This window comes from Chelonia mydas, chromosome 2, assembly GCF_015237465.2.
Source record: "Chelonia mydas isolate rCheMyd1 chromosome 2, rCheMyd1.pri.v2, whole genome shotgun sequence".
NCBI classification, from domain to species: domain Eukaryota; kingdom Metazoa; phylum Chordata; order Testudines; family Cheloniidae; genus Chelonia; species Chelonia mydas.
Genome location: NC_057850.1, coordinates 164,340,960 through 164,368,214, shown reverse-complemented (window position 1 = coordinate 164,368,214; position 27,255 = coordinate 164,340,960). Strand labels below are relative to the sequence as shown.

The window sequence follows — 27,255 nt, the reverse complement described above, 5'->3', positions numbered from 1 at the left end:
TCTTATTACCAATGTTCTGTGTAGCCTGTTGCTCTTTCATGGATGCATGAGTTATAATGGAAAATGTATTGCCTGTAGTAAAAATGATGATATTTTTCATCCATACATCTCAAAGTATTTTACAAGAGTGAGTGAATGTTATTGTTCTAGTTTTACAAACAGAGTAATTGAGGCACAGAAAGGATAAGTTATTTGCCCCCATGTCACTCAACAAGTCAATGAAAAGAACTGGGAATACCACTCAGTTTCTCCGATTACTAGTTTTTGCTCTTTCAGCTGGCCACAGATGCCTAAGAATCCACAAGAACTGGACCAGCATTTTCTGCAGATCTTGGCCTTCCACTAGAGCTGCTGACAGCAACCCCTCACTATTCCATTCTGCTGCATCCCCACCTCCCACAGGACAATGTGACAGCTCATGAACAGCTGTGCCACTGTGGGAGTGACTCAAGTAACTGATATTTGCAATTAAGGCCTCATCCAGAGAATGCCAAGCATCTGCAACTGCCATTGAAATCAGTCTTCAATCCTATATGAGATCACAACCTTGACTTTCTCATTCAGAGAGCAAAATCTCATTTGATTTGGGGCTCTCGTTTTAAAAACTGTTCCACAGTGATTTACATCCCTCATTTACTTTTAGTCTATTCCAGCTGTGTACTTTAAGATCCTTCCCTATTAGAGCCATTACATAGGAGGCCCTTTGAGTAATCAAGAAACCATTTTAGCATTTGTGATTTCTCAGGTTTGTGTCATGTACCAGGTTATAGTCCAGTGGGAAGGGCTGGTTGTCAAAACCTCAAAGGTTTTTCAATCAAAAACAGAAAATGGTTTTCAGGAAAGAATTTACTGCGGAACTTGTTATTCCAGCTAGTGGGTAACCTGGTTATGAACGGCATCAGTTATTTACATTAGAACGACAGAGTTATGAACCACTTGGGAATGGAGGTTGTTCGTAACTCTGAAATGTTCGTAACTCTGAACAAAACGTTATGGTTCTTTCAAAAGTTTACAAATGAACATTGACTTAATAGAGCTTTGAAACTGTACTATGCAGAAGAAAAATGCTGCTTTCCCTTCATTTTTTTTAGTAGTTTACATTTAACGCAGTACTGTACTGTATTTCTTTTTGGGGTTTTTTTGGGGGGGGCAGAGAGAGGACTCTGCTGTTGCCTGATTATGTGCTTCTGGTTCCAAATGAGGTGTGTGGTTGACTGGCCAGTTCGTAACTCTGAGGGTCTACTGTATTAAGAAAACATGCAAAACCAAAAGCTTCTTTGCAATTTATTGTCACATTAAGTAAACAAAAAGCATTGTTTCTTTTTAAGCAAATAGAAAATACCACCTTTTTGCTACTACACAGAATATATGCCACTTATTACACTAGATGGTGGTATTATGTATTTATTTGAATTACTGTAGAAGGTAGGGGCCCTAGTCATGGACCAGGACAGTGTTGTGCTAGGCGCTGTACAAACACAGAACAAAAAGACTGTCCCTTCCCCAAACAGCTTAGCATCTTATGAGCAAGGATTTAAACGACGACTTTTGGACATCACTAGTGGTTTTCTTTCTGAGGCTTCAATTTCTGGATGCCCAACCCAAGACACCTTTTAAAAGCATTGAATTTTCAAACTTCCCTCAGCACTTTCTGAAAATTAGGACCCTTTAAGGTATCTCAAGTGGGGCACCCAGAAATTCAGACACCTAAAGTCACTAGTCATTTTTAAGACTCTTGGCCTAATTTTGACCTCTTGCTTGAGTCCACCTAGTTGGCAAAGTCATTTCATTATTGGCTTTAATTCTGAAAACCTTACTAACCTTTCCTACATCATTTGTCAGATAGTGTATGTATACTGGGACCACAAAATGGCATACTTCCAAGAAATCAACAGTGAAAGAAATATATACCATTTGCAGTCAGAAAAATAAATAAGTTAGAGGTCCTTGTGAGGGGAGGGAGAGAATATTATATCAGGAGACAATCTACCCTTCTTTCTTTTCTCACATTCTTAATTCCGTGACTTTTACTTGCTTTATCGCTTTTCCTGATTCCCTGCAGGCCAACGCTTACAGCTAAGCCTCTGTTTTATCGTGCACTACTCAAAACTTTGTCAGAAAATGACTTACACTGCTGCGTTTGAAAGTGGCTGCATGATTGCAACGACCCACCTACTGGTTGCTTAGGGTCCAGAGGATCACCAAAGTTTGAGTGAAATCATAATGACAGCCCTGGAACAGCTGAAAGATTGTTAAAATATATGCTCTTTTACTACTTCTAATAGAAGGCCAAGAAATTGAATAAACTTTTTTTATTCCATCTAAAAACAATTATCCAGCTCCCATCTCACTGTAATATCAATATCCAAAGAAGAATATTAGGTTTTGACACCATTTGATAACACAGTCATGTTGCTAGAACCACTTCTGAGCAAAGTCATGCAATTTGCATTGTCCATAGTAGTTCTGATTGTTCATTCTATGGTCTTTGATAGCTGCCTCCAGACTTGACGGCCATTGGACCAGCACAAATCAGCTTTACAACACACTGGTATTGCAATAGTCACAACCATTAGATCATGCAGAGTGTATGATAAAATGTAGACATTTGGTGATAGTGGCACCATTCATGCCTCTAAAAATCAGGCTCCATTGAAGTTTCTGTTGTACATTTTCAATGGCTTTTATTTGTGCTGAAATTTGATAACACCATGAACAGCTTTCTATTACAATACGAGAACAGAGACATCTCTCTATGCCCTCTATATCTCTAAATAACATTCACATTTTTTTCATCTTCAAAGTGCTGTAACTCATCCCCATGATCTGGATATATAATTAAATGTTTATCACCATTTTATAGATGTGAACATGGAGGGAGAGAGGCCATATATTTTCTTGCCCAAGGCCATAGAGAATCTTGTGCCTGTGTAAAGAAGGCAACCTAAGACTCAGCTTCATTCCTTCCTCTCTCAAGAAGGGGCTGTAAGTACTTCTGTTCTGATCTTGGGGCAATGTCATTTTGACAATCGCTCCAAAGAAAAAGGAAGCCAGCACTTAATATTTTAAAGCCAAGGAGGAAATCAGTAGCAAAGTGAGGTCTCCTGTAGACACAAAACTGGAGCTGTAGGGGCACAGACTGTTGTGATGGTGTTTTGCAGTTCATCTTTAAGTTTCTCACTAGGGTAGAATGGAATTACTCATATCCTTAAAATTACAGATATGCTTAAGTGCTTTGCTAGAGCAGGGCGTCACTTCTTAATTCAGCTCAAGACCCAATGGGATGAATCTAAGGTTGTACTTCATACAATAGGGCCTTGTTTTGGATTAACACATATTTTTGTTACCATTCTTTCCTAGTAGAAGTGCAGTTTTCAGTGTGAAATTTGTATACTGTCTAGCTCAGGGGTCTCAAACACGCGGCCCGTGGGGTTATTTTCTGTGGCCCACCAGCTCCCTGCGGCACCCCCGCGCACCCACCGCCCCCCCCCTCAGCATTTACCTAGAGCAGCTCCGGCCCGGCTCCCTGCCTGCCTTCCCTGCCCCCGCACCACACTGGGAAGCGGCTGGGACCTGGGGGAGGGGGGACCCAGGGGTCTGTGTGTTGCCCTGGCTGCTCCTCCTAGGAGATTTCAGGGAAGGGATTGGAATGGCGGAAGGGAGGGGGTGGGAAGAGGCAGGGCAGGGGCAGGGCCTCACAGAAGGGGTGGAGTGGGGGCGGAACCAGGGCAGCAGGGGTGGGGTGGTCAGTGGTGCGGCCCTCGGGCCAATGTACTAATCTTCATGTGGCCCTCGTGGTCATTTGAGTTTGAGACCCCTGGTCTAGCTAGTCCATTTCCTCCTGTCTTCAGTATTTTGGTAGGGACTGATCCTGCTGAGTGCCTCTTACAACACACTGAGTGTCCTCAACTCCTGCCAAGGTCAATGGGATTTGAAGGCACTCGGCATGTTGTAGGAGGCACTCAGCGCACTGCAGGATCATTATGTCAATAATCTCTAGAACAGACGTTCAAAACCACACAATATGATTGCTAACGGCACAGATGCAGGCCAGACAGCCTAGTGCATGAGGTACTGAAGAGGGACTTAGTGTAACTGGGTTCAATTCTTGGTTCAACCACAGATTTCCTGTGTGATTGTGAGCAACTCAGTTAATCTCTCTGTGCCTCAGTTCCCCATCTTTTAAAATTGGCATAATACTTTCCTACCTCACAGCGATGTTGTGAGGCTAAAATCTGTTATTGATTTGTGAGGTGATGGTGGTGAGGGTCATATTGGTATATAGACAGATTTGCCAATGACTTAATGAAAGACCTAATGATGAACAAAAATAAGAATAAGCCACAGGTCACCTTAAGAGAAGGTACATTTAGCAAATTAAAAGTTGTAGACTGTGATTATGCCTGCCTAGATGCATGACAGCTGGTATCGTTGCTTCTATACTGTTGTAATACAGGAAAGTGTTTCACCAATGTAGTCTATAGGGCCGGATTTTAAATATTCACTTTTTCATTCATGAGTAGTAATGTGAAAAAAAATCTGCATATTAAAATATTTTTGTCTTTTTTTTTTTCTTCTTCTTCTTCCCTTACAGCTCATGGCCAATGCTATCCTGTTTGTCAGTGTAAATTTGTATGGGATCTTTGTGAGGATTTTGACAGAAAGGGCTCAGAGAAAGGCGTTCCTTCAGGCCAGGAACTGCATAGAAGACAGGCTAAAGCTGGAGGATGAAAATGAAAAACAGGTCAGTTTAAAAGCACTCTTGCTTTATCTCTTCTTTCTTTGGTATCATTATAGATACATGCACTGTAAGTTGAGAGACTAATTCATGAGGAAAGGTCTTTAATTACCTTATTGCCAGGGGAGTTTCTCTGCTTTGCATTTTACTCTTGATCTGCCACAAAAACACAGCATGCAGGAGCATCCACATAGTTATCATTAGCTCAAGCAACAAAATGGAAAATTTCTAGGCCGGGGAGAAAGGTAACATTTTAGACTATATAGAAATCATATTTTTATTTGCATGTGGAATGTAAGGTGGATTTTAGATATCCTGTACAAATCTCTCTTCGCCTAGGTGTATGTCTGCACCTCCTATTAATATTAATGAGCGTTATGGTAAAAACACACTTTACAGGGAGAACAGACTCCAGTGTTGCAGCAAAACAGTTTGGACCACAATCCATCCCTCCACTCATTTAAAAATAATACTGATTTTAGTATATTTCACTTAAAACTACAGCAGTCAGCCTTCCACGCTGACATAGAAATAAGGTACGATAAGGAAAATCACTGCAGCAAAACTCATTATCACTTACTTGAGGCCTGATCCAAATCCGGCTGCAGTCAGTCTTTCTGTTGACTTCAGTGGAGTTTGGATCAGGTCTTTGTTGTGGTACACTGTTCAGTCTATGACGAATATGTAGAGCCTTTTCTTTAAACAACTTTGGGTAGTTGGATAAAATGGGACTTAGACCAAGGAGTGGTTTGGATCCTAGGTTTGGTTTTGTGAAACAAAATCCGCTCTGGTGAGATTTTGCAAAATCAGGTCTTCCCCCAACCCTGTAATTGTCTATCTCCTTTTGTAACACAGCCCAAAACAGGGACCATAGATCATAGAAATGCAGGGCTGTAAGGGACCTCGAGAGGTCATCTAGTCCACCCCCTGTGCTCAGGCAGGTCAAGTACACCTAGATCATCCCTGACTGGTGTTTCCCCAACCCGTTCTGAAAAACCTCCAATGTTGGGGATTCCACAGCGTCCCTTGAAAGCCTATTCCAGAGCTTAACTACCCTTATAGTTAGAAAGCGTTTCCTAATATCAAACATAATCTCTTGCTGCAGATTAAGCCAATTACTACTTGTCCTTCTTTCAGTGGACATGGAGAACAACTGATCGCCAACATCTTTATAACAGTCCTTCGCATATTTGAAGATTTGTTATCAGGCCCTATGTCAGTCTTCTTTTCTTAGGACTAAACATGCCTTTTTTTTTTTTTTAACGTGTGTTCTTGATAAGTAGGGCCCTACCAAATTCACGGTCCATTATGGTTAATTTCGCAGCCATAGGATTTTAAAATTGGTAAATTTCACGTTTTCAGATGTTTAAATCTGAAATTTCATAGTGTTGTAACCGTTGGGGCCCCAACCCAAAAGGGGATTGTGGGGAGGTCGCAAACCTGTTGTAGGGGGATCAAGGGATTGCCACCCTCACGTCTGTGCTGCCTTCAAAGCTGGACTCTGAAGGCAGCAACCATGGAGCTTCCTGCAGCCAGAGGAGGTTCCCGGAGGTGGAGGTGGGTCTGAGCTCTGTCCGAGAATGGCTGTAATCAGGTTCAGGGTGCTCCTAGCAGCAGGGGGAGATCGGATTTCACCAGGAAGGGCTTATTTCACAGTCTGTGATGCATTTTTCATGGCCGTAAAATTGGTAGGGCCCTACTCATAGGACCGGTTTTCTAAACCTTTTGTCATTTTTTGTTTCTCTCCTCTGAACTCTCTCCAATTTGTCCACATCTTTCCTAAAGCGTGGTGCCCAGAATTGGACACAGCACTCCAGCTGAGGTGTTACCACTGCTAAGTAGAGCGGGACAATTACCTCTCATCTCTTACATTCGACACTGCTGTTAATACATCCCAGAATGATATTAGCCTTTTTGCAAATTCATCATTTTGTTGATTCATATTCAACTTGTGGTCCATTATAACCCTCAGCAGTACTACCATCTAGCCAGTTATTCTCCATTTTGTAGCTGTGCATTTGATTGTTCTTTCGTAAGTGAAGAACTTTGCACTTTTTATTGAATTTCATCTAATTGATTTCAGATCAATTCTCCTTTTTTTTCCAAAGTCGTTTTCAATTCTAATCCTATTCTCCACATGGTACATCTATGGCTAGAAGAGTATGGCCCCTGTGAGACCCCACTAGATATGGCCTCCCAGTTTGGCAGTGAACGACTGATAACAACTCTTTGAGTACAGTCTTTCAACCACTTGTGCCACCCATCTGATAGTAACTTCATCTAGACCACATTTTCCTAGTTTGCTTATGAGAATATCATGTGGAACTGTGTCAAGAGTCTTACTAAAATCAAGGTATATCAAGTCTACTCCTTCCCCCTTTCCTCTAGGCCAGTAACCCTGAAGGAAATTAAGTTGGTTTGACATTATTTGCTCTTGAAAAATCCATGCTGGCTATTCCATATAACCCAATTATCCTCTAGGTGCTTACAAATTGTTCTAGAAATACCTGTTCCTGATTTGGTGATTTATAGTAGACCCCTACCATAATGCCACCCTTATTTCCCCTTTTATCTTTACCCAGAGACTTTCAACTGGTCTTTCTCTCATCTGTTTCTGGACCTCAGAACAAGTGTATGTATTCTTGCTGGTTAATATAATGTCTCTTCCCTCTTTTCCTTCCTGTCCTTCCTGAAAAAGCTATACCACTCTATACCAATATTCCAGTCATGAGACTTAGCCCACCAAGTCTTGATGATGCTACTTAAGTCATAATTTAGCATATGTACTAATACTTCCAGTGCTCCCTGTTCATTCCCCATACTCCTTGCATAGCCATAGATAGATGTACCGTGTGCATGCGCATGTGTATTTATATAACACATACATAGATACCTCTGACTTCCTTGCCTTTGAACTTTGGGAGTCTGGATAAAAAGTAACCTTCATTCAAATCACTCTTTTTGTTTTGGTTATGATTAAACCCAATTGACAAGGGAGCAGATTTTCCAAGTGCATGGCATTTAGGCACCCAAGTCACAATGATATTCAGAGGGACTTAGATACCTAACTTTTATTTCTGCCTTTTGAAAATCTACTTCTGTGTTCTCAAACCAAAGCACTGTTTGTTTTGCCCATCTCTAGTTATTTGAAACGTGTCTTTGATACCTATCTGTAAAAAAGCAAAGAAGCAAACGCCTCCCCAAAAACAACAGACAAAAGAGAGGCACTTTGCACAATTTTTAAAGTAAGATACCCGTGATAAACATTTTTCTAATCCAATATGCAAGTACACCAGTACACTGAGTACCTTACATTCTTCACTTTAATACATTGGCAGATATTCCTTTATGCAGTACAATATGCAGTGGTGAAAAGCACTGATTTACCAATATACAGTACCTTCAAACAACTTTTGGTGACTTCTACTCCTGCTGTTAAACTAAATAACATTTCTAAAAAACAGGGAGGGGGGAACCCCATCCTCCTCCCTCCAAAACCCCACCAAGACCTGATTACAAGCTACAATACTCTTATCAGGCCATTATGGCCTAATGTAGCACAAGTTTCCAGTTGATAACACTCTGAGGCCTATTTATCATGCAATTTAGTCCCACTGAGAACTCTAGGGCTGTTGAAAAGTGGAGAGGTGGGGATAAATTACATCAGTGAACTACTTGGGCATGTATAATCATCCTGGTAACTTCATTTGGTGAAATACAAATATTAAATGTAAAAAAGGAAAAGTACTGATATTTTTAATCCGTTTTTGTTCTAATGTAAATGCCCTGACCCAAATACTGTAGCCTTTTTACATTAAGAATTTCAAACCAAAATGTTTAAACCCTGATGTTTCTACGCATGTAATTAATGAAACAGCAAAAGCAGACCCCTGTTGACTTTTGAACACACACAATCTTTTAGACTTAAAATGGTGACTTTGTGAGGACAGAGACTGCAGCTGTATCTATCTGCAAGGGACATTTCCTCCTCTGTGGATTTCCTTTAGCAGCTACACATGGTAACTGTGGTAAATTTGTTTATAATGGGGAACACTAAGATCCCTCTTTTTTTTGTACACCGCATGTTCAGAAAGTCAGCATCCCTTTATATTAGGAGCATGCAAGAAGGCATTTGAAGCAGAGTGATGTAAATGCTAATTTTTTTTTTTAAACTTTTTGCTGCGTGCAGTTAAGACAGATAAATTATCTCATTGGCATGGCAGCATGCATTCATTATGCTGCCAGATGGGAGGCTAAGGTTCAAAAACAACCACTGAATCCAAGGCTCTGGGCCAAGAGAGACTGTGTGCATAAGAGAATAACTGTGATCAGCCTCTTGGGAAAAGCATGCTGCTCCCGTTATTCATAAATCTCAGCAGCAATACCATCCTTTCTAGAGCAAGCCGCTTAATGTAAATACTGTGAGCTCCATCCTGCTCCTATTGAAATGAATGGCCAAACTCCCAAAGGAGCAGGGTTTGTGCCCAGAACGTGTAATTGCAACCAAAAGACCTCCATTTTTCTTTTCTCTCTGTTTTACCCATATTTTCTACTCTTCAAACAAGAAAACAAAGAAAATAATAATTTAGGTTGAGATTGTCACCTGCTTAGTGTGCAAGGCGCTCCCTTCCCCTACACTGCATGAGCTACTTGCATTGGAAGTCACAACACAGTGGGAAGAGCAGCTTTCTGGAGCTGCTACTTCTCCTCCATTGCAGGTTGGTGGGGAGTGAGTGGAATCTTGGCCAGTGCAGACACGATACTAATCTGGTACTGGAAAAAAGTGGGAACCAAGGAGGTAATTGTGACTTGGTGAGTAATAATTCCCTTCCTGGTCTGCGTTTGGGGTGGGGCAGCTACCTGGTGTTCCTTACCATGGGCAGACTGTAAAGATACAACTAGCCCCCCACCCCCTAGTTAGGGTTGTGTGATATTAGCAGTACTTGTTCACTGGGTATTCACTTGCCAGTGATTTTTTGGGGGGGAAGTGGGCGACGTATTCCTGAGTTTGATCCAGGGTGAAAGTGCATCACTTCCACCAGCTAAATGATGTACTTTCTGCAGCATTACCAACCTGTGAAAAGTGCCTTTTTGTCTTCCCCCCAAAAAGGTGAAAAATGTCTGACTTTTTGCCGAATCTCAGGGACCAGTCCTAATACCATATTGGGTTTTGTCTTTAACGTCAATGAGGGTAAGTCGGGCTCAGGATTTTTCTCTAGTTTAGTGACAATCTCCCACCACTCTATATAATACCTCTTAACCCCTTCATGTGTCCACTGCACCTTTGTGTTTAATTCATGTAGACTATTGTATTAAAAAAGATTTCTAGCCCTACCTAGTGGTCTCGGGTTAAGTCTCTACTTTGCTATGGAGAGGTCCAGGTTTGACTCTTAAGACGTGTCTGCACAGCAGATTACTGTGCAGCAAGCCAGGGTGTGACTCTATAGAGCACCAGTTTGCTATGCAGTAACAGCATCCCATATGGCCACTGCTACAATGTGCTGTGGCAGTGTCGACATGGGATGACACTACTGTGTGGCAAACTGGTACACGGTAGATTCACACCCGATGTGCTGCATAATGACTTGTCCTGTTGACAGGCCCTTAGTAATAGTAAAAGTTACTCAGCGCAGCAAGGAATAGAAGTGTGAACCAATCAACTTGCAAGTGAACAGGATTAAAAAATGAAGTTTGGTACGGATGGAGTGCGAGTGTGTCTGAGGAAAGGTAAAGTACTTATTAACCCAGATCCTGCAAACACACCTCAGTGTAACTTTACACGTGTAAGTGTTCCTACTGAGTGGAAGGGGATGATTCATGTGCATACAACTGTACATATATAAAAGAGTTTGCAGGATTGGGCTATGTTCTGAATCCTGCTAGTAAGGGATCAGCTTTTTGTTTCCCTTATGCCTTACTCTTGCAGTTAGGCAGGCGTAACTTGCCAGCTGTGCTCTAGTTAATGGATAATTGGTTTCCCCGACACTTCCTGTCCTTCTTAGCGCTTTGTGACTTGAATTTATAATTGCAACATTGTATACATGGCCCTGCAGAATCGAAGCCTAAATATACCACTGAGACGTACACAGTACAATCCTCCCTCCAAAAAAAGTAAAACACTCTGTGTCTAAAAGCTATACTTTGAGTCTAGATCAACCAGTAATTATGGACTTGATGCAGGCATCATTGGGTGAGGTTCAGTGGTCCGTTTTATGCAGGATGTCAGAACAGATAACCCTAATAGTCCCCTTTCCAAAGTAGAAGGTGTAGAGGGGGAGTGATTGCTGGTCAACACAGCAGTAATTACAAAGATCCCTTAGGCCCCACTCCTATGTAATCCATCCCTTATGCACATGCTTAACTTTAAGTACCAGGTAAATCCAAGTGAATCCTAAGGCTACTCATGGTACTAAAGTTAAGCATGTGTGTAAGTGTTTGCAGGAGTGGGGCCTTAGGTTGCTGCTCCCTCCGTCTGCAGGTTTGGCTATCGTACCCCATTTTGCTGCTCTCTGCAACCTGCAGAGGAAGGTGCATGTGGCTGAATTAATACTGGCATTCATTTTACAATAGAATTTGGTCTCTGAGGACCTGTTGTTAGGCAGAGAAATGTCTCAATTAGCTGAATGTGTCTAATAGCAGAAGGTGGGGTTTTCATATAGCATTGGTATCTAGAAGCGCAAAACAAAACAAAAACAACACCCAAGGCATCTTGCAGAGTATAGGTCTGTAAACTGTATTATCTATGCACTTTAATTGTATTATAATTGTACTTACATTATAAGAATTTTTATAAATTAAAGAATAATTATAACCTCATTATATCATATTAAAATACAGAAAACCAAAGAAATTCATAAAAGAACATTATTCAGACCTGCTGTCATATCAGGAACTTCAACCCGTGCACTTACAGTTTAATTCCACCCCAATAGCACACTGACATTTAAACAACAAAATCAGCTTTCAGCCATTTCCATTATCTGGCACAAGGTCTCAGAGCTATGCCAAGTAAACTGATTTTAAAGCCTATAAAATACAGTACACGAACCCTGGTTCCCAGGCACAAGTCTCAGTTAAGCTAATGTCTCTATTAACTTCTTCCGAGTTGCATAGGGCAGGCTCGAGTTATTAATAATTGATATAATGTAGGAGAGAGGTTTTGAACTATTCCTCATTCCAGTATATCTTTCTCATAGATGTGTCGAAATATTTAAGGCAACTAAAATGAAATGAGCTCTTAATTATCCTAATGGAATCTTTGCTCATTCATGGTAGGTTGAAGAGATGAACAAAAACAGTTAAATTAAAATTTTCCATTTTGTAGCATTCTAAAAACTGTTGAAACTTCAGCAGCTACGGGGGATTCAGTGATCACCATCACGGTGGGTGGCACCGGGGTGGGAGGGTGCTTGGGTTTGGATCATCTCGGTTAACAAGAAGTTGGAGAATTATCAGTCACTTTTTGTTGGAGCGGGGAATATGATACCCCCAATCACCTTCTCCTTGATAGGCACATAGGAGGCCACTACTGTTTCAATGCTTCCCCAGCAGCAGCAGCAGCAGCATCTGCCCTCCCTTTTCCCACTCTTCCCCCTCCTCCCCCCAGACCCTAGACAGCACCCCTCGCTCACCCCCGGAGCTCTTGGGCTGGATGGGGCCTGGTGCTGAGCACCACGTCACAGCTCCTGTTCCCAATCTTAAAATTCAGCAAAATGTTGCATATTTTATGTCAAAATGACACAATATAATCACGTCAGTTTCAATTATTTTGGTAATTTATTTCAAAATACCTGTCAGCCAGTATGATTCAGGAAATGTTTTTTGACAAATAGATTCCTTACTAGGCATATAATACAGAACGCTGAGCATTGCAACCCCTAACTTTTAGACACGTAGAAAGTCACAGGAACAACGCTGTGATTCACAAAGTCTGAATCAGGCATCTAGGCTCCTATACAGTGAACGGCGAGAGATAGGCGCCTTAGAATGTGATCCATAAAGCCAGCATGCTAGGTGGAAAGCCACCTAAACTAGCCACTTAGAGATGCCGATGAGAGGGGTATGTTATCCTCTCATGGAGATAGGCACCTAAGTCCATGCTGTAGGAAGGTACCTGTCTCTTCTAGTGATCCACAAACCAGGGGATGATAGGTGCTTCTCTGCCTACGTTGCAGGTGGGATCCAATCCAGTGGGCGTGCTCAGAGGCCACCTAAATTCACAAAGTAGAGGGAAGGGGAGGAGGACCTTCCTTATAACATTTAGCCTAGTGGTTACAGCACTCACCTGGAATGTGGGAAACCACCAGTTCTGCCTGATATGGGGAAGGGATTTGAACAGAGATCTTCCACCTCCCAGGTGAATACCCTAACCACTGGGCTATAGAGTCATTCTCACTTGTTTTCTGGACCAATTAATATTTAATTATTCAATTATTTGATTAAAGTGGAACCACTTCAATAGGTGAGATTGAGGGACATCCCATCACCCAGTGATTAGGTGTCTACAGGGGTCGATGGTAGCCAGATAGGAGTTTTGTGGATCTCAGTGGCATCTAAAAACAGGACTTAAGCACCTAAGTACCTTTGTGGATCCAGGATATAAAGCTTGTTGTTACATAGTTAAGGATAGGCTACTATATTGCTTTCAGCAGATAACATCTTGTGTCACACACGTTAGAGAAAATAATCATGCATCAGAACTCCAGAAAGTAAGAACATATGTCACTGAAGTTAAATAAGAAAACAGATACTTGAGAAGGCATTTTGTGAAGGTTGGCTTTTAAGTCTAAAGCGCTGTTTTCTAATGTAACCTTGTGTGTGCATTCTCACATGTTCATGGATGTGATCTGGGTTCTTTGTAGGATGGAAATACAGGGAGACAGTTTCAAGTCAATGAAGCATTTGTAGTGTGTTTCAGTTAGTTGCCTGGGGGGAGGCACTAACAAACCATTGTGCAAAATAGTACATCCTTATGAATGTGTGGCTTGGACTGTTCTTATTTCAGCAGTAGAAGACTGATATCCTGAATACTCTTATAGGGCTGTATCTCCTGCATGTTTCTAAATCAAATCTTCCTCCCCCTCACTGACGTCCCTACAAATGTGTTCACCCATAAGTGCATCTTGAAAGCCAACCAGCTCTTTAGTGCAAGTTAACTTATGTTCTCATCTCTGTCTTTAAAATATCATGGGCTGTCTTCAGGTGCTGTAAATTGGTATAGCTCCACAGAGTCCAGTAGGGCAACATCAATTTACAGCAGTTGAAGATCGGGCCCTACTTGTGTTTCATGCATTATAACAGGGCTTTGCAGGAAATGAATCCTACCCTTAATTCAGCAAGCTATGTGTGTAATGGCAGGTGTGCTTTGTTTTGGATCTAAAATAGGACAGCAAACGTATGTTTTGCCCTACTAGAGAGCTGCATGTGTCCTAAGCTAGCAGACTACACCTCTGCTGGTAGAAAGATACCAGACAATGTAGTAACTTGTCCCCTTTTCTTGTAATATAATGTATTTTGTATGCTGTTGTTGTTATGGGAGTATTTTGTTTGGATTTTATCATTTTGGAGTGGGGGATATTTTTTTATTTCGTTCAGATTTCCAAATTCCTTCAGATTTCACAGAAGAAACAGGTATCTAGTACATCTTTGACTTGTGCTCATTTTCCTATGTGGTCTCATTCCTTTTTCTGTCTTAGTATTGATTGGAAAATCTCTATTGTACATGGTAAGTGTAGATTAGCATCAAGTGAATCTGTTTGCTTAAAACTGGTGAGTTCCCTCACAGCTTCCTTTGTTTATTCCAGGCTTTTTTCCTTCCTTTTTCTTTCTCTTTAAGTTGCAATCCATTTTTTAATTTTTTTGGCAGATTGCATGGTTAGGATTGCTTTGCTTTCCACTGTAGAGATAACATGGACAAATAGCCAGTGACAAGTGTTGCTAGATCTGTATAATTTGTTCAGAAACATATCAGTTGGTTTTCTGTGCCTTGTGTTATTTATGGTTTTACTCCTAAATTTGATCCCCAGATTGGTTTTTGGGTAGTCTCGAGAGATTTTCTGGTTTTCTGATATGCAATGAGATTCTTTTTGCATAGGTATAAGTGTTCTTGTGGTTTGACTATTAGACCAAGATTTTTCAATAAGGAGTTGCTGGGTGCTCAACACTTTTGAAAATCTGACCACTTATTTGGGCTCCTAAATATTGATTTAGGAGCCTAACTTTAAGATCAAGATTTTCAAAACTAGGAGTCTAGTGTACTTTTTATGTTCCTGACGTCTAGATCAGTTGTAGCACAATCAGTCACAATGCTGCTCTCTGTTGAGCTAAAGGTAAATCTTCCTATGGCGTGCCCACTTGCACTACCACTATTAAGAATCTATAGATCAAGGTTTTCATACATACTTATTTTCTTTCTGTACATTTGGACAGAATTATCAAAACAATTTCTTCTATCCTGTGATGTGTTGTAGTGGGGTGCCTCGCCTCTAAATATGTGTTTATTTATTTTAACCTGCAGAGGTGAAGTCTGATTTTTCCCCTGCCTCCTTTACCCTCCCCTAACTCACATTAATATTTTATTGTCTCCATGTATGATAATTCTTAGCATTCAGATAGATATAGAAAGTTATAGCAGTTGTCCCAGATGGTGGAGATATCATATGCATGAAGGACTTATCGCTCCCTGAGAGAGGACTAAGAATATTTACTTGCGGTTTAATGTTAGCTTGGTGTGACTAACAACAAAGGCACGGTTCAAGGTTAGAAATCAAGAGATCCTTCAGCAAGAAAGGAAACTTCTCTGTTCTGAGCTGCACTATTTGTGAAGTGCCATCTGCTTTACCATTTCTCTTGAAAATGAGCAGTGTCGGTGAAGATGCCGTTTATAATGCCATCATCTTAGCAGCAGCAATAAGAGAGGATCCCAATGACAGTATTATTGTCAATTTCATAATGACAATAGAATGCTGCGATTATCAAGTGAGGTTCAGATTTACAACGCCATGACGATGGAGCGCTTCAGTGTATAACAGCCACTTGCACACATATCTCCACGTACTTGCCTGATTAAGAATTATGGTAGCACCTTAGCCATGTTCCTTCTGATGGTTTCATTTATTTATTTGAACGAGACCAGCCTTGTGTAAAGTAAAGCAGCTTTTCAAGCTGTGCTTTTAATATCTCACTTGTTTTTCTACATCTGTTTAGCACGTGTAGCGGGATTTGGACAGCACGGATGGTATGGCTGGATAATTAATCTAAAATGCAAACACAAACTCGGTGAGTCTAATCCTCCTTCTATTAAACTCACTGAGAGTTTTACCATTGATTCAGTGGGACTAGAAGGACAGAATATTCTTAGTTTGCCATAGAGAACACAAACATGAAGATTTGGAGTTATGTAAGTGGGTGGTATTTATGTATCTTAGGTACTTATGTGACCCTCCCCCCACAAACACATATACACACATTAGCAGAGTATGTGAGTGCCTTACAGTACCTCAGGGACTTACACATGTGCTTCCCACTCGAGCTGATAGGAGTTACATACAAGCAAAAAAAGGAAGGAGTGTGGCCCTTCATGTGGGGACTGTAAGACAATAACTTCTTAATTAGTATACATTTTCACACTTTTAATTTAACAACTTCTAACAAACATTTACTGATAGAGTATGTCAGCCCCAACCTCAAATGAGTTTGAACCCTCACCTCGAAAGGGCTTTCTACGCTTCCCAGGTATTTCTCTGAACAGCTGATATCATCGATACCCCTAGTCTGTGATGAGCCTCAAACTCTTCGAATAAAGTAAAATGTTTACTGAACAATGACATGAACAAGACTGACATGAACAGTTTGTGGTAAATGTGAAGGCTTACCACATTGCCTCAGTCATTCTGTCCTTGGGAGGAGAACACTGATATAAGGACTGTATGAGAATGCAGAATTTAAGTAACATTGTTTCCATAATTATTGAACATCCTAGTGTTGGTGTTGAAGGACTTTGTCAGGGCCCTGACATACAACGTCTGGTAAGATGATCTATCTTATGATAACTCCTCTCGTCCCAGGGCACTACTCCCTGGATGGACAGTTTCACCTCTCTCTAATTTGGCTGAAGTTCTCCGTTGCCATAAAACAGGAACAGTGAAACCCTCCTACTGTGAAATGTCTTTTTCTTGTCTGAAAGCTCTCCCATCAATATAAGCAGGGTTTTCTGTATAACAGGGAGAGGGTAAAAGTGCTTTTCTTCCTCATCCCAGTAGCAATAGTAGGAACTCAATTCACTTTTTGTAGATAATATGGCACTGATAGGTTTGTGGGGAAAGAAGACCTTATCTTAATCTGTAGTAGGAAACAGCTGCAGTTATGTTGTTCCATTTCCTTTGCATTCTCTATTGGTAGCCACTGTAGAAATATTAACAGCCTCTCTTCTCCCACGCTCCTTGCTGCTTAGTTGTGCTTTCTTTTTTCTTCCTCCCATTTGCCTCTTCTCTCTGGGAACAGAGGAGGAAAGGGAGGTGAAATACAGCATTCCACACCGAGCTGGTAAGTGGTGATTGCGTCATTTCAAGGAGATTATCAGGATGGCACCAATTTGTAGCAGAGAGAAACTTGGACTCAACGGAGTAAAAGTGCACTGAAATGCAATCAAGTGGGGCTTTCATTCCATCTCATTATGAATAGAATTTCAGTACAAATGACTCGCTCTGTGTATAGCTCCTGCTAGATTTCTTTACTGCCATTACCGTGTCAGAGAGGCTGGGGCAAACAATGTCATTTTCTGTGTAATGTCACTAGCTGGCTGGCTATGTAAATCTAGTTTCATTTCATATTGTTTGTTTCCAAGAGGGGGCTCTCTGTGAACTTAGGAAAGATTCTTCTCTTTCCTGTCAACACATCTCTGATCCTCTTATTGACATTGAACTTGCAGCTTAGGTTTCTGTGGGCTAGTAATGTGTTACAAAACAGTAGACTCACGAAAAAGTTGGGTTTTACCCCTAGAAATTGAACCAGAAGATGCTATTATGAGGTCAGAAATTCATCAGAACAATCTCCACAGCTGCCTCTTACATATCAACAATGCTTTGTGCGTAGAATGTTCTCTACCCTACCAGGCCTAAGGAGGGGACTGCTCTTGCATCTAAAGTACACCTGCTTTGGGATAGGCCCCTGATCATTTTATAGGCCATTGTCAATTAGGTTTCAGTGGTGTGGGAATGTGTCCCTGGAGAGTGCTAAGAAGGATTGTGCGAGGCTGATGCTGCTATCATTTAGCCTGATTGTCAGATTTACGTCTGGTAGCTTCAAATGACAAATCAACTGCTAGATGTAAAATCTGCATTTTAACAACTGATCATCTTCTAGCATAACACTGCAGTGATATTCTCTGATATTCGCAACCCATGCGTTGCAGTACAGCATCACTAATGATCTTCAGCAATTATGATTTCAATAATAAAGCACTAACAAATTATCATAACTTTTGAGACATTACAGTAATGCTCTGAAACATTGCCATCTAGTGGCCATTTTTTTAAAAAATAGCAAAGTCATCTTAATATAGTAGTTCTTTCCTCTAACACTATTTAGGGAATACCTAACAATAACACTATGCTCACAACATAATTTAATTTAAAATAATGTATAAATGAAGTCTTCTGCCTTTGTTTTACAACCTACAGGAATGAATGATAGTAAACTTCACATGGTTGTTTGCACTGTACTGTTGCCATGTTGGCCCAGGATATATGAGAGACGAGATAGGTGAGGTAATGTCTTTTATTGGACCAACTTCTGTTGGTGGAAAGGACAGCCTTTCAAGCTTCACAGAGCTTTTCTTCAGGTTTGGAGAGGGCAACCAGAGTGTCTAAGCTAAATACAAGTGGGGACAGATTGTTAAGCATAAGGGGTTCACATATGCTCTAGGCTATCACTTAAAATGAAGTGGGCAATTAAACGTTAGCAGGCAACAGGGTGTGTTGCAAATTGTTGTAATGGGCCATAAAACTAGTATCTCTGGCTTTTAGTGTCCAGCACAGTTATGCATTTAAGTTCCCAGACTTATCTTATAAATGTGCTGTGCAGGTTTCCTTTGGGAATGAGGACTTAGAGGTCAGATATGGAGCGATCACTTTGTGAAAGTTTTCACCCATGGATGATGGGGTGCCTTTGTTTTTTTTATCACTTTTCTGTGTGTGAGCTCATTCAAGAGGGTAGTGATTGGTTTCACACACATAGCTGTTGTAATAAAATATATTGCCTCACCTATCTTGACTCTCTCAGTAAAGTTTACATAAAGTTACTGTAAGGGCATTATAGTAGTTTAGCTCTAGAATGAGTTAAAATAGCTATGCAATATAGTGTGGGGGTGTCAGAGAGCCCGCTGCTCATCTTAAAACTGATGCAGGCATGCAACTTATGCAGGCACTTATTGTGTAGCAAGTGGTAAGATTTGTGCCTTTTTTTCTAAAATAAATAAATAAATAAAACCTGTGATGGAACCTTATAGTGAAATAACTCACTACATCTAGAACTCAAACAGAAGTTATGGGCTTGAGGCAGAAATTACGGAGTGAGGTTCTATGACCCGTATTATGCAGGAGGTGAGACTCCCAGTGGTCCCTTCATGCCTTAAAATCTACATATCTATTAACTTCTCCCCTCAAATTGTCAACATAAAGAGTTTTACTACAGCAGGAGAAAGACGAGTAAAATATTCCTGTTCCTTCACTGTGGATGTGATGCAAGCTGTTTCTACCTCCTGAAAATGCAAGGGACTCTAGCAATTGTGAAGGTGTCAAGAAAACCATATATTTTTTTAATCCCAGCAGGTAGCTGCTGCAATAAGATTGTTATGCATTATATGCTCTCATAATGAGGGCTATATAAGAGGTCTGAAAGTTTTTTGCAATGCACTGCAGCAATTCACTCTACCTCTAAGTAGTGTTTCACTATAACTGAATGCTGTATCTGGATTCTACTGGAGATATATACAATACCACCACAGCACAGGGATATTTTTGCTAATGGGGCCCAAGGTGAAACTCTGTAGAGGTGGGGAAAGGCCAATCTAGATAGAAGGCCTTTGGTTGTGGGACATACTTACCAATCTTGAAGATCAGTTTGTCTTACCTTTTTTAGAGCATAATGAAGGACACTTCCTCTCTTGATAAAGTAATCTACAAAACTATCAAATGAGATTTCCCTTTTCTTAAATATATTTTTCTCCTTTGATGATCCTTAAAAATATGTCCTGACATAGTGAGGGGCAGCTAAGGTGGTCCATGTTCGGACCGTGATGTTTCTGCTACTATTAATTGTTCTACTGGCACCTAGATTTCATAGTATTTTATGAATTCATGGGTGCACTAGAAATAGATTAGTTTAAATGAAGAGCCTAAATGGAAAAGCAGCCAGTTTGTGGGTAGACAGTTGTAACCAATCATTGCACAGCGCAGTGTGCAACAGAAGGGAGAGGTTTCAGAGTAACAGCCGTGTTAGTCTGTATTCGCAAAAAGAAAAGGAGGACTTGTGGCACCTTAGAGACTAACCAATTTATTTGAGCATGAGCTTTCGTGAGCTACAGCTCACTTCTTCGGATGCATACTGTGGAAATTGCAGAAGACATTATATACACAGACACCATGAAACAATACCTCCTCCCACCCCACTCTCCTGCTGGTAATAGCTTATCTAAAGTGATCATCAAGTTGGGCCATTTCCAGCACAAATCCAGGTTTTCTCACCCTCCGCCCCCCCACAGACAAACTCTCTCTCTTGCTGGTAATAGCCCATCCAAAGTGACTACTGTCTTCACAATGTGTATGATAATCAAGGTGGGCCATTTCCTGCAGAAATCCAGGTTCTCTCACCCCCTCACCCCCCTCCAAAAACCACACACACAAACTCACTCTCCTGCTGGTAATAGCCTATCCAAAGTGACCACTCTCCTTATGTTGGCCAAGAACATTATGGAATTTGCTGTTTTGAGGCTGGTGTTCTGATGAGAGTTTGGTTTCATAAGTGATTTACAGATTGCTGAAAAGATTCAAAAATGTGTCACAGCCATACCCTATATGGACACTGATACAAATAATTTCATAGAAAAATAATAGCATCTTATATTGTGTTGGAAGCTATTGTTTGGGGGCTGCCTAAAGTGTTATAAATCAGCACAGAAACTTTAGAAGGAATTTGTTTGAGAAAGTATTGAACGTTTGGAAAAATACGTTTACATAAAAACATCTGAGTTAAATATGTCATTCAGTCAAGAATGCAAGTGAGTTAAGTTTGACTGGGTTCAAGAGGCCTGACATAAGGATGGCTGATTTCAGGCTGTTGAATAGCTATAAATTCCCTGATCTAGAATCTCCAAAAGTCTAATATCACAGAATCAAGGAAAGTTGAAATCTTTCCTTGACTGTGTATGTGGCAAGTATACATCATGGCTTTTTTGGGGTGAGTTAAAGTTCAGTTTTTTAAATGAATTTATTTTGTAAATTTAATATAGGTTAATAAGAAGTAATACAAATTACCATAATTCAGTATTAGCTGAACATGGTAAGATATATTCTTTGTACTGTACAACATGTAAGGGGTTATATAAACCATTTCCGTTTTTAAGTAATAAAGTAAAAAAAAATTATGTTAATGGCAAATTAAGTTTGGAAATACAAATATGCAGGAGATGAAAGTTATAGTTCCAATGTACTCAAATATTAAAGATTTTCCTAATGCAATAACACCGCCCTGTCCTGGTCATTCCAAAAATACATTTGAGTGAAATCCTGTCCATTTTGAAGTTAATGGGAGTTTTGCCATCAATTTCATTCATTTGAAATGTCTGTTTTGGTGCAAGCAGAGTAGGAAGTCACCATATTCAATAACTTACTAAAGATGTGAGAGTTTGTATTCTCAATCTATGTTGAACAGTGTGCAAAACAAAATACTATTTTGCTCTCCTCATATCTGTTATGGCAATGGAATTGTTTGTCTGAACAATACCATACTTATGGTTACAATGACACATTATCAGAGCAGCAAGGAGAAGAAGACGAAGACAGACTGTGCATTCCAAATACATATATTCTGTGTATACTGTCTGAATTTATCCATTATATTAGTGAAATTTATTGTGTGGCTAGAATATAAAGACTATAAACCAAAAAAAAAAAAAAAAAGGTACAGTTTGAGGTTTTTGGGGCAGTTATTTTGAGAGAATTTTTTTTTTTGCTAATGTCCAGATTAGACAAAAGCAATGCAATAGACCTTATTGTATGGCGATCTTTTATATATCTTTTCCTTTTGTGTGCTTAAAGTTAGTGTTCTATTGGTCAGAATAGTGGCAACATAAAAATTGCTATTTCCTACTTTGTTTACCATGTATATTCTGAGTCATATCTGCTGACTTTAGTAAGAAAAATATTTTTACTACTTCTCTTAGCAATGCGGAACCAATATAGCTGCGAGACAGTGAACTCTGGATTCTATTCTGATTCAGACATTATCATTAGAATTAACTAAATTGCATGCACAGAAATTTTCATTAATGTTGAGACATTAGGCAGAAAGAGCCCAGCTTGACATTGCCAGATTCCAGGTTGAGTTTGTAAGATGGCAATTAAAATACAAACCTAATGCAACATTGTTAATGGAGGATATTTGTAGCCTATTCTGCCATTCCTTGGCCTAAGTGAGATTTTGTGCCAGGAGTGCCAGATTGGGTCATCTTTTTGGATAGACCATAAACATGGAACCCTTTAATGTTATCCTGAGAGAGTCATTTTTGCAGGGTATGAACAGACTTTAAATCCCATTAATGTTTGTGGAAGACTGAATACAGAATACAAATACTCTGGCTGAAATCATGGTCCCATTGAAGTCAGTGGAGTTTTGCCATTGTCTTCAATGAGACCAGAATTTATCCTCTTTGCCGTGTCCAGCTACACTGTAGTGTTGGGGTATGTTTAAAGAGTTCCAAAGGTCAGCAAGAGAGCCAGATATGTCTTTATATTTTTCTGTGTACTGGCTGAGTCTCTTTTGTTTGGCTCCAATATGATAATACGCTAGAGATCCTGACGATTTATGGGAGACAAGGCTGCTTGTCACTAAAAAGGAGGCCTGCAATGTGTGTGGTTTTTCCTTGTCAAAGTTGTTACAAATAGGTTGGTGCTCCCTGTTCTTCTACCTGTTTCACTTTTTTCTGTCATCCTCAATGGCAGCAGCTGCTCGAGCAGGAATGTCAACACAAATGTTGCTTGCTATTCTGTCTCTTGTTCCCATTCAGTTTTCTATGCAGCCATGCTGATCTCATTTTCTTTTCTCTTGTGTGGGTCTTTTTTGTCGCCCTCTCTGGGCAAATGAAGATGCAACACAGTGGGGCTCACTTAATGGAGATCCAGACAATGCTGTTTCCTAAACCTGATCATGTTTCTGCATAGCTTGGACTATTTTTTCATTCATACAGGTCCAAATTCTGGGTTTCTTAACCAGTCCTTACTCAGTTAATCTGGAATTCAATACCATGTTGCTTGAAGGATCTAAAATTTTGGCCAAAAGGAAATGGGCTTTTCTAGTGTTTTTTAAGACAAACTTTTTGATGGCATCTCTGGGTATGTTTGTTTGGTTTTTTTTGGCTGTGTTATTCTCTAGAAAATTATAATTTCTTATAGTTGCCAGCCTCCCTTTTAATTTTTCTGCTACCCAACCCTTCTTGCTACCTCCCTCCTTGGCCTGGAAGCTCACCAATGTCTGTCCTCTTTCCAAGGATGTACTGTAATTGGACTTTATTCATTCAATCAGTTCTAGGCAACTAACCTTGTTTGTGTAACGGTTTTGTGGCTGTTGTGTGATTGCTAATGACATGTTTTGGCAATGCCTCTAATTTTTGTGAAAATAAAATTTACCATGAAAAAAATATTTTAAAACATACTTTCTTGTTATAGCCAATTGAATTCCAGCTCAGATGTGTACCTTTATTGTTAACACAGGTAATCATCTGTAAGGTGGTGCAGCCTGCATTCCATCTAGCCTACAAAGCAGCTGTCGCATTCCCTTCTCTGCACTTTATGGAGCTCTGTACATTTCTGATGTGTACTGTGGGAGCTGTCCCTATGTTCCTTAGTGAGGATAGGGACGCCACAAGATATCCCTTCCACCCCCACATTCACCTTTGTAAAGATCTGTCATAGTCTGGACCACTGGGGTTTTTTAAACCACATTGTAAAATTCTAAGAACATAAGAATGGCCATACTGGGCCAGACCAATCTAGCTCAGTATCCCATTTTCCAGCAGTGGCTGGTGCCAGATGCTTCAGAGGGAGTGAACAGAACAGGACAATTTGCCGAGTGATCTATCCTCTGTTGTCCAGTCCCATCAATAGCAGGAATATAAAATTACACAGGTAATTAAACAGAAACTTATAGTGAGAGTATATTTTCCTAACATGCTCTAGGACTTTTCTGTAAGGGAATTGGTTGATTTATAAAGCCATTCACAAATATTTAATTTCTGGATGTTCTTTATGACTTTATTTACTATAGTTTATACCTGGATATTACGAGATCTAATTAAAATTAATGGGACTTAATTCTCATTTATGCTAACGTCCATTTACGCTGCTACAGGGATGTTAAGGGGCTTTACTGTAAATGAGAATCAGGGGTCAGTCATCTTTTTCTTGCAAAATTTAACTCACTCCTCCATGATGTAAATATCTGAAGCATTAGCCTTTGGAAGCAACACTATAGGTCAGAACTCAAAGTTGGAAGACTTGTGTTGTACTTTAGCACTGTCCCGAGCTCATGGCTAGTGCATAAGGAGTATGTGGTAAAATGTTACCGAGCAATGCAGAGCAGTAGTCTGATCAAACCTCATATTATCCACTTCTCTTTCTCCATTCTGTCTTTCTTTTACTGTTTATTTCATTTTCTTTAATTGTTGTCCCCTTTCTTTTTCTTAGCCAAATGAAATAAGGAGAAATGTTGGGCCAAAGTTTGCTCTTGGGCAATCCTTCACAACTCCCACTATTTTAGCTCTGAACCTTGCAATCAGATATGGCAGCATGGATTCCATCTTCCATGTGGGATGCTAACAGATCTGATTACAGAGTTGGGTCCTTAAATTCAAATGCATCTTAGGGCAAAAATTGGCATATTTGAGTTTTAAATGTCAAGAAGTGCTGATGCTCAGATTGTGATCTCTTTGAGGACTTCTGGGACTATCTAAATAGGGTAGCCTCCACAAGTTTTTAAAGTGCCTATGAGTAGGTCACCATTTGGGGAATATAATTTAACCAATATCAGGGGGATCCAAAACCTTTGGAAATATGGGATTTTGGGTGAGCAGGAGAGTGACATACGATAAAACCACTCTCAGTGACATGGCAGGCCTTTCATTAAACCTGGAGTTGTCTATTGTGCTTGCTAGAACTAGATCTTTCCATGCTGGCCCATATTTTATAAAAATGTACCTTTATTACTGTTCAGTTGATTCAGGCTGTGTGGAAAAATATACAGCAGATTGCACTGTTTAAAAACCTGCTTTAATAGACCCAGTAAGATAACACTTTGATTAAGTTCCAAACCAGTAGATACAAAAGCATAGCAAATGATCCTGGAATTCCTTCACAGATAAATGATACTGGTGATATAGTAAGTTGTTGTTATTAGTTTTATGATAAGTATAATTATGGACAATGATCTGCTCTTCAAACTAGCTCTTTCTTTACTGTATGGTCTCTCTTGTTGTACAGAGGAATTTGAAAAGACTCTCCTACAGGCAGCAGAAATATAAGAGGGGAAGGGTTCATGTTCTTTATGAAACAGAAATTCTTAGGACATATGTTAAAATAGGGGGAATGGTTTGATTTTATTTAGAATTGCTGAATGGGGAAAAAATTACACCCCAAAACTAATGGGTTTGCATTTTCTTTTAGGAGCGTCTCCTGATGAGTCTTTTGCCCAGGAACGTTGCCATGGAAATGAAGGAAGACTTCCTGAAGCCACCTGAAAGGATTTTTCACAAGATTTACATTCAGAGGCATGACAATGTGAGGTAGGAGTGACACCAGCTCACGAAATAATGTAAAGCAGATAACATGTAGTGCAAATAGAGTGACACGCAGCGACTTTGAGATCTTACAGCACAAGAAAGCAAGCCCAATGGAGATGCATTGTGTTTGTTTGCGGGAGGTTGGGATGGCTGAGTGGTAACATGCCTATAGAGACTGTGGATAACAATTTTGAGTTGATAAATAATTTAGAGTAGTTATGCTAGGAGGAACCAAAATTTGTATGACCTAGTAGTCATCTGATACAGTCCATTATATTTGTGGTGGATACGAATATTTATTTTGTGTGATAGTAACAGACTATATTTCCCTACAGACAGGAAGCACTGGTTGTTTGTTTGTGCAATAGCTCATTTATCCGGACAATGGGAAGGAAGTAAATGTCGGTGCAGTGCATCCACTTGTCATCCTAGGAAAATGTATATCAGTCCCCATCACTTGAGCATTCAGCCTCACAGATGATTGACTGAGGCACCCCTCTCATGTTAAGTAGCATGCTGTTCCATGAGCACGCCCTCTGAAATCAATTGTTGTTATCTCAGTCTTGCTATTCTTCTCAATCCCACTCCCACCCTTCTCCTCTCAAATGACCTGGTCCTGAATAATGAAAACAGAGAAATTACTTTCACTGAAATTTGTACTCTGTTTCACTTTGTTTCCTCTGCACAAGCACAATGCTGCAGGGTTTGGGTTTACCTCAGAAAAATATTTGGCTTCCAACCACTTCTGCGGGAAAGTCCAAATAAAAAACCTTTTTACTCGGGTCAGGAAGTTAACATTTATAGTATTACCAACTGTCATGATTTTAGTGCAGGTCTCATGGTAGATTTTGGTTTTCTTAAAGCCTCAGTTCCTGGAATCCTGTAATTATATGAGAACCTCAGCTTTTCCTTTTTATTTTTAAATGAGTTTCTCAAAGTTTCAGAGAAAAGCTTGAAAATATGACCCAAGTGCCTCCCACAGGCTCAGAAATCAAAAGGCAGGTAAGATTTAAGCCAGTCTCATTATTTTTTGGGTCCTGGCTCATGATTTTTGAATGCTTAGGGTTGGTAATGCTGCATTTATATTGATCTTGGATTTCGCAAAACCCAAGCTGAGAGTTTCAAAAATAGGTGCCTGTAGCTAGGCACTTAGGAAGAGATTTTCAAAGGTCCTAAGCAATTTAGGAGCACAAATCCCATTCAAAGTAAATGGGACTTGGGCTCTTAAATCACTTTATATACATTTTGAAAATTCCTCCCTTAAATAAGAACTACCTACTTTTGAAAATCAAGCCATTTCTTTAGGTACAAGAATGGATTTAGGAACCTAACTTTAGGTCCCTATTTTTTAAAAATCTTGCCCCCTCCCTTTATTTGTCATGGCTAGCACTAACATGCCACCCTCCCCATCATCTTTGCCACTCATAATAGTTTACAGATGGTCGATAAATGATGAAGTAATAATGAT

At 40.1% G+C, this 27,255-nt stretch overlaps 1 protein-coding gene across 1 annotated transcript in view; it reads left to right on the top strand.

The window, feature by feature from the left end:
- Positions 1-27,255, top strand: part of ADCY1 (adenylate cyclase 1) — a 222,860-nt gene that overhangs the window by 75,538 nt on the left and 120,067 nt on the right. The window contains exons 2-3 of the mRNA XM_037889968.2: positions 4,595-4,744; positions 25,672-25,790. Coding sequence (XP_037745896.1) covers positions 4,595-4,744; positions 25,672-25,790 — 269 coding nt within the window. The remainder of the gene's footprint in view (positions 1-4,594; positions 4,745-25,671; positions 25,791-27,255) is intronic.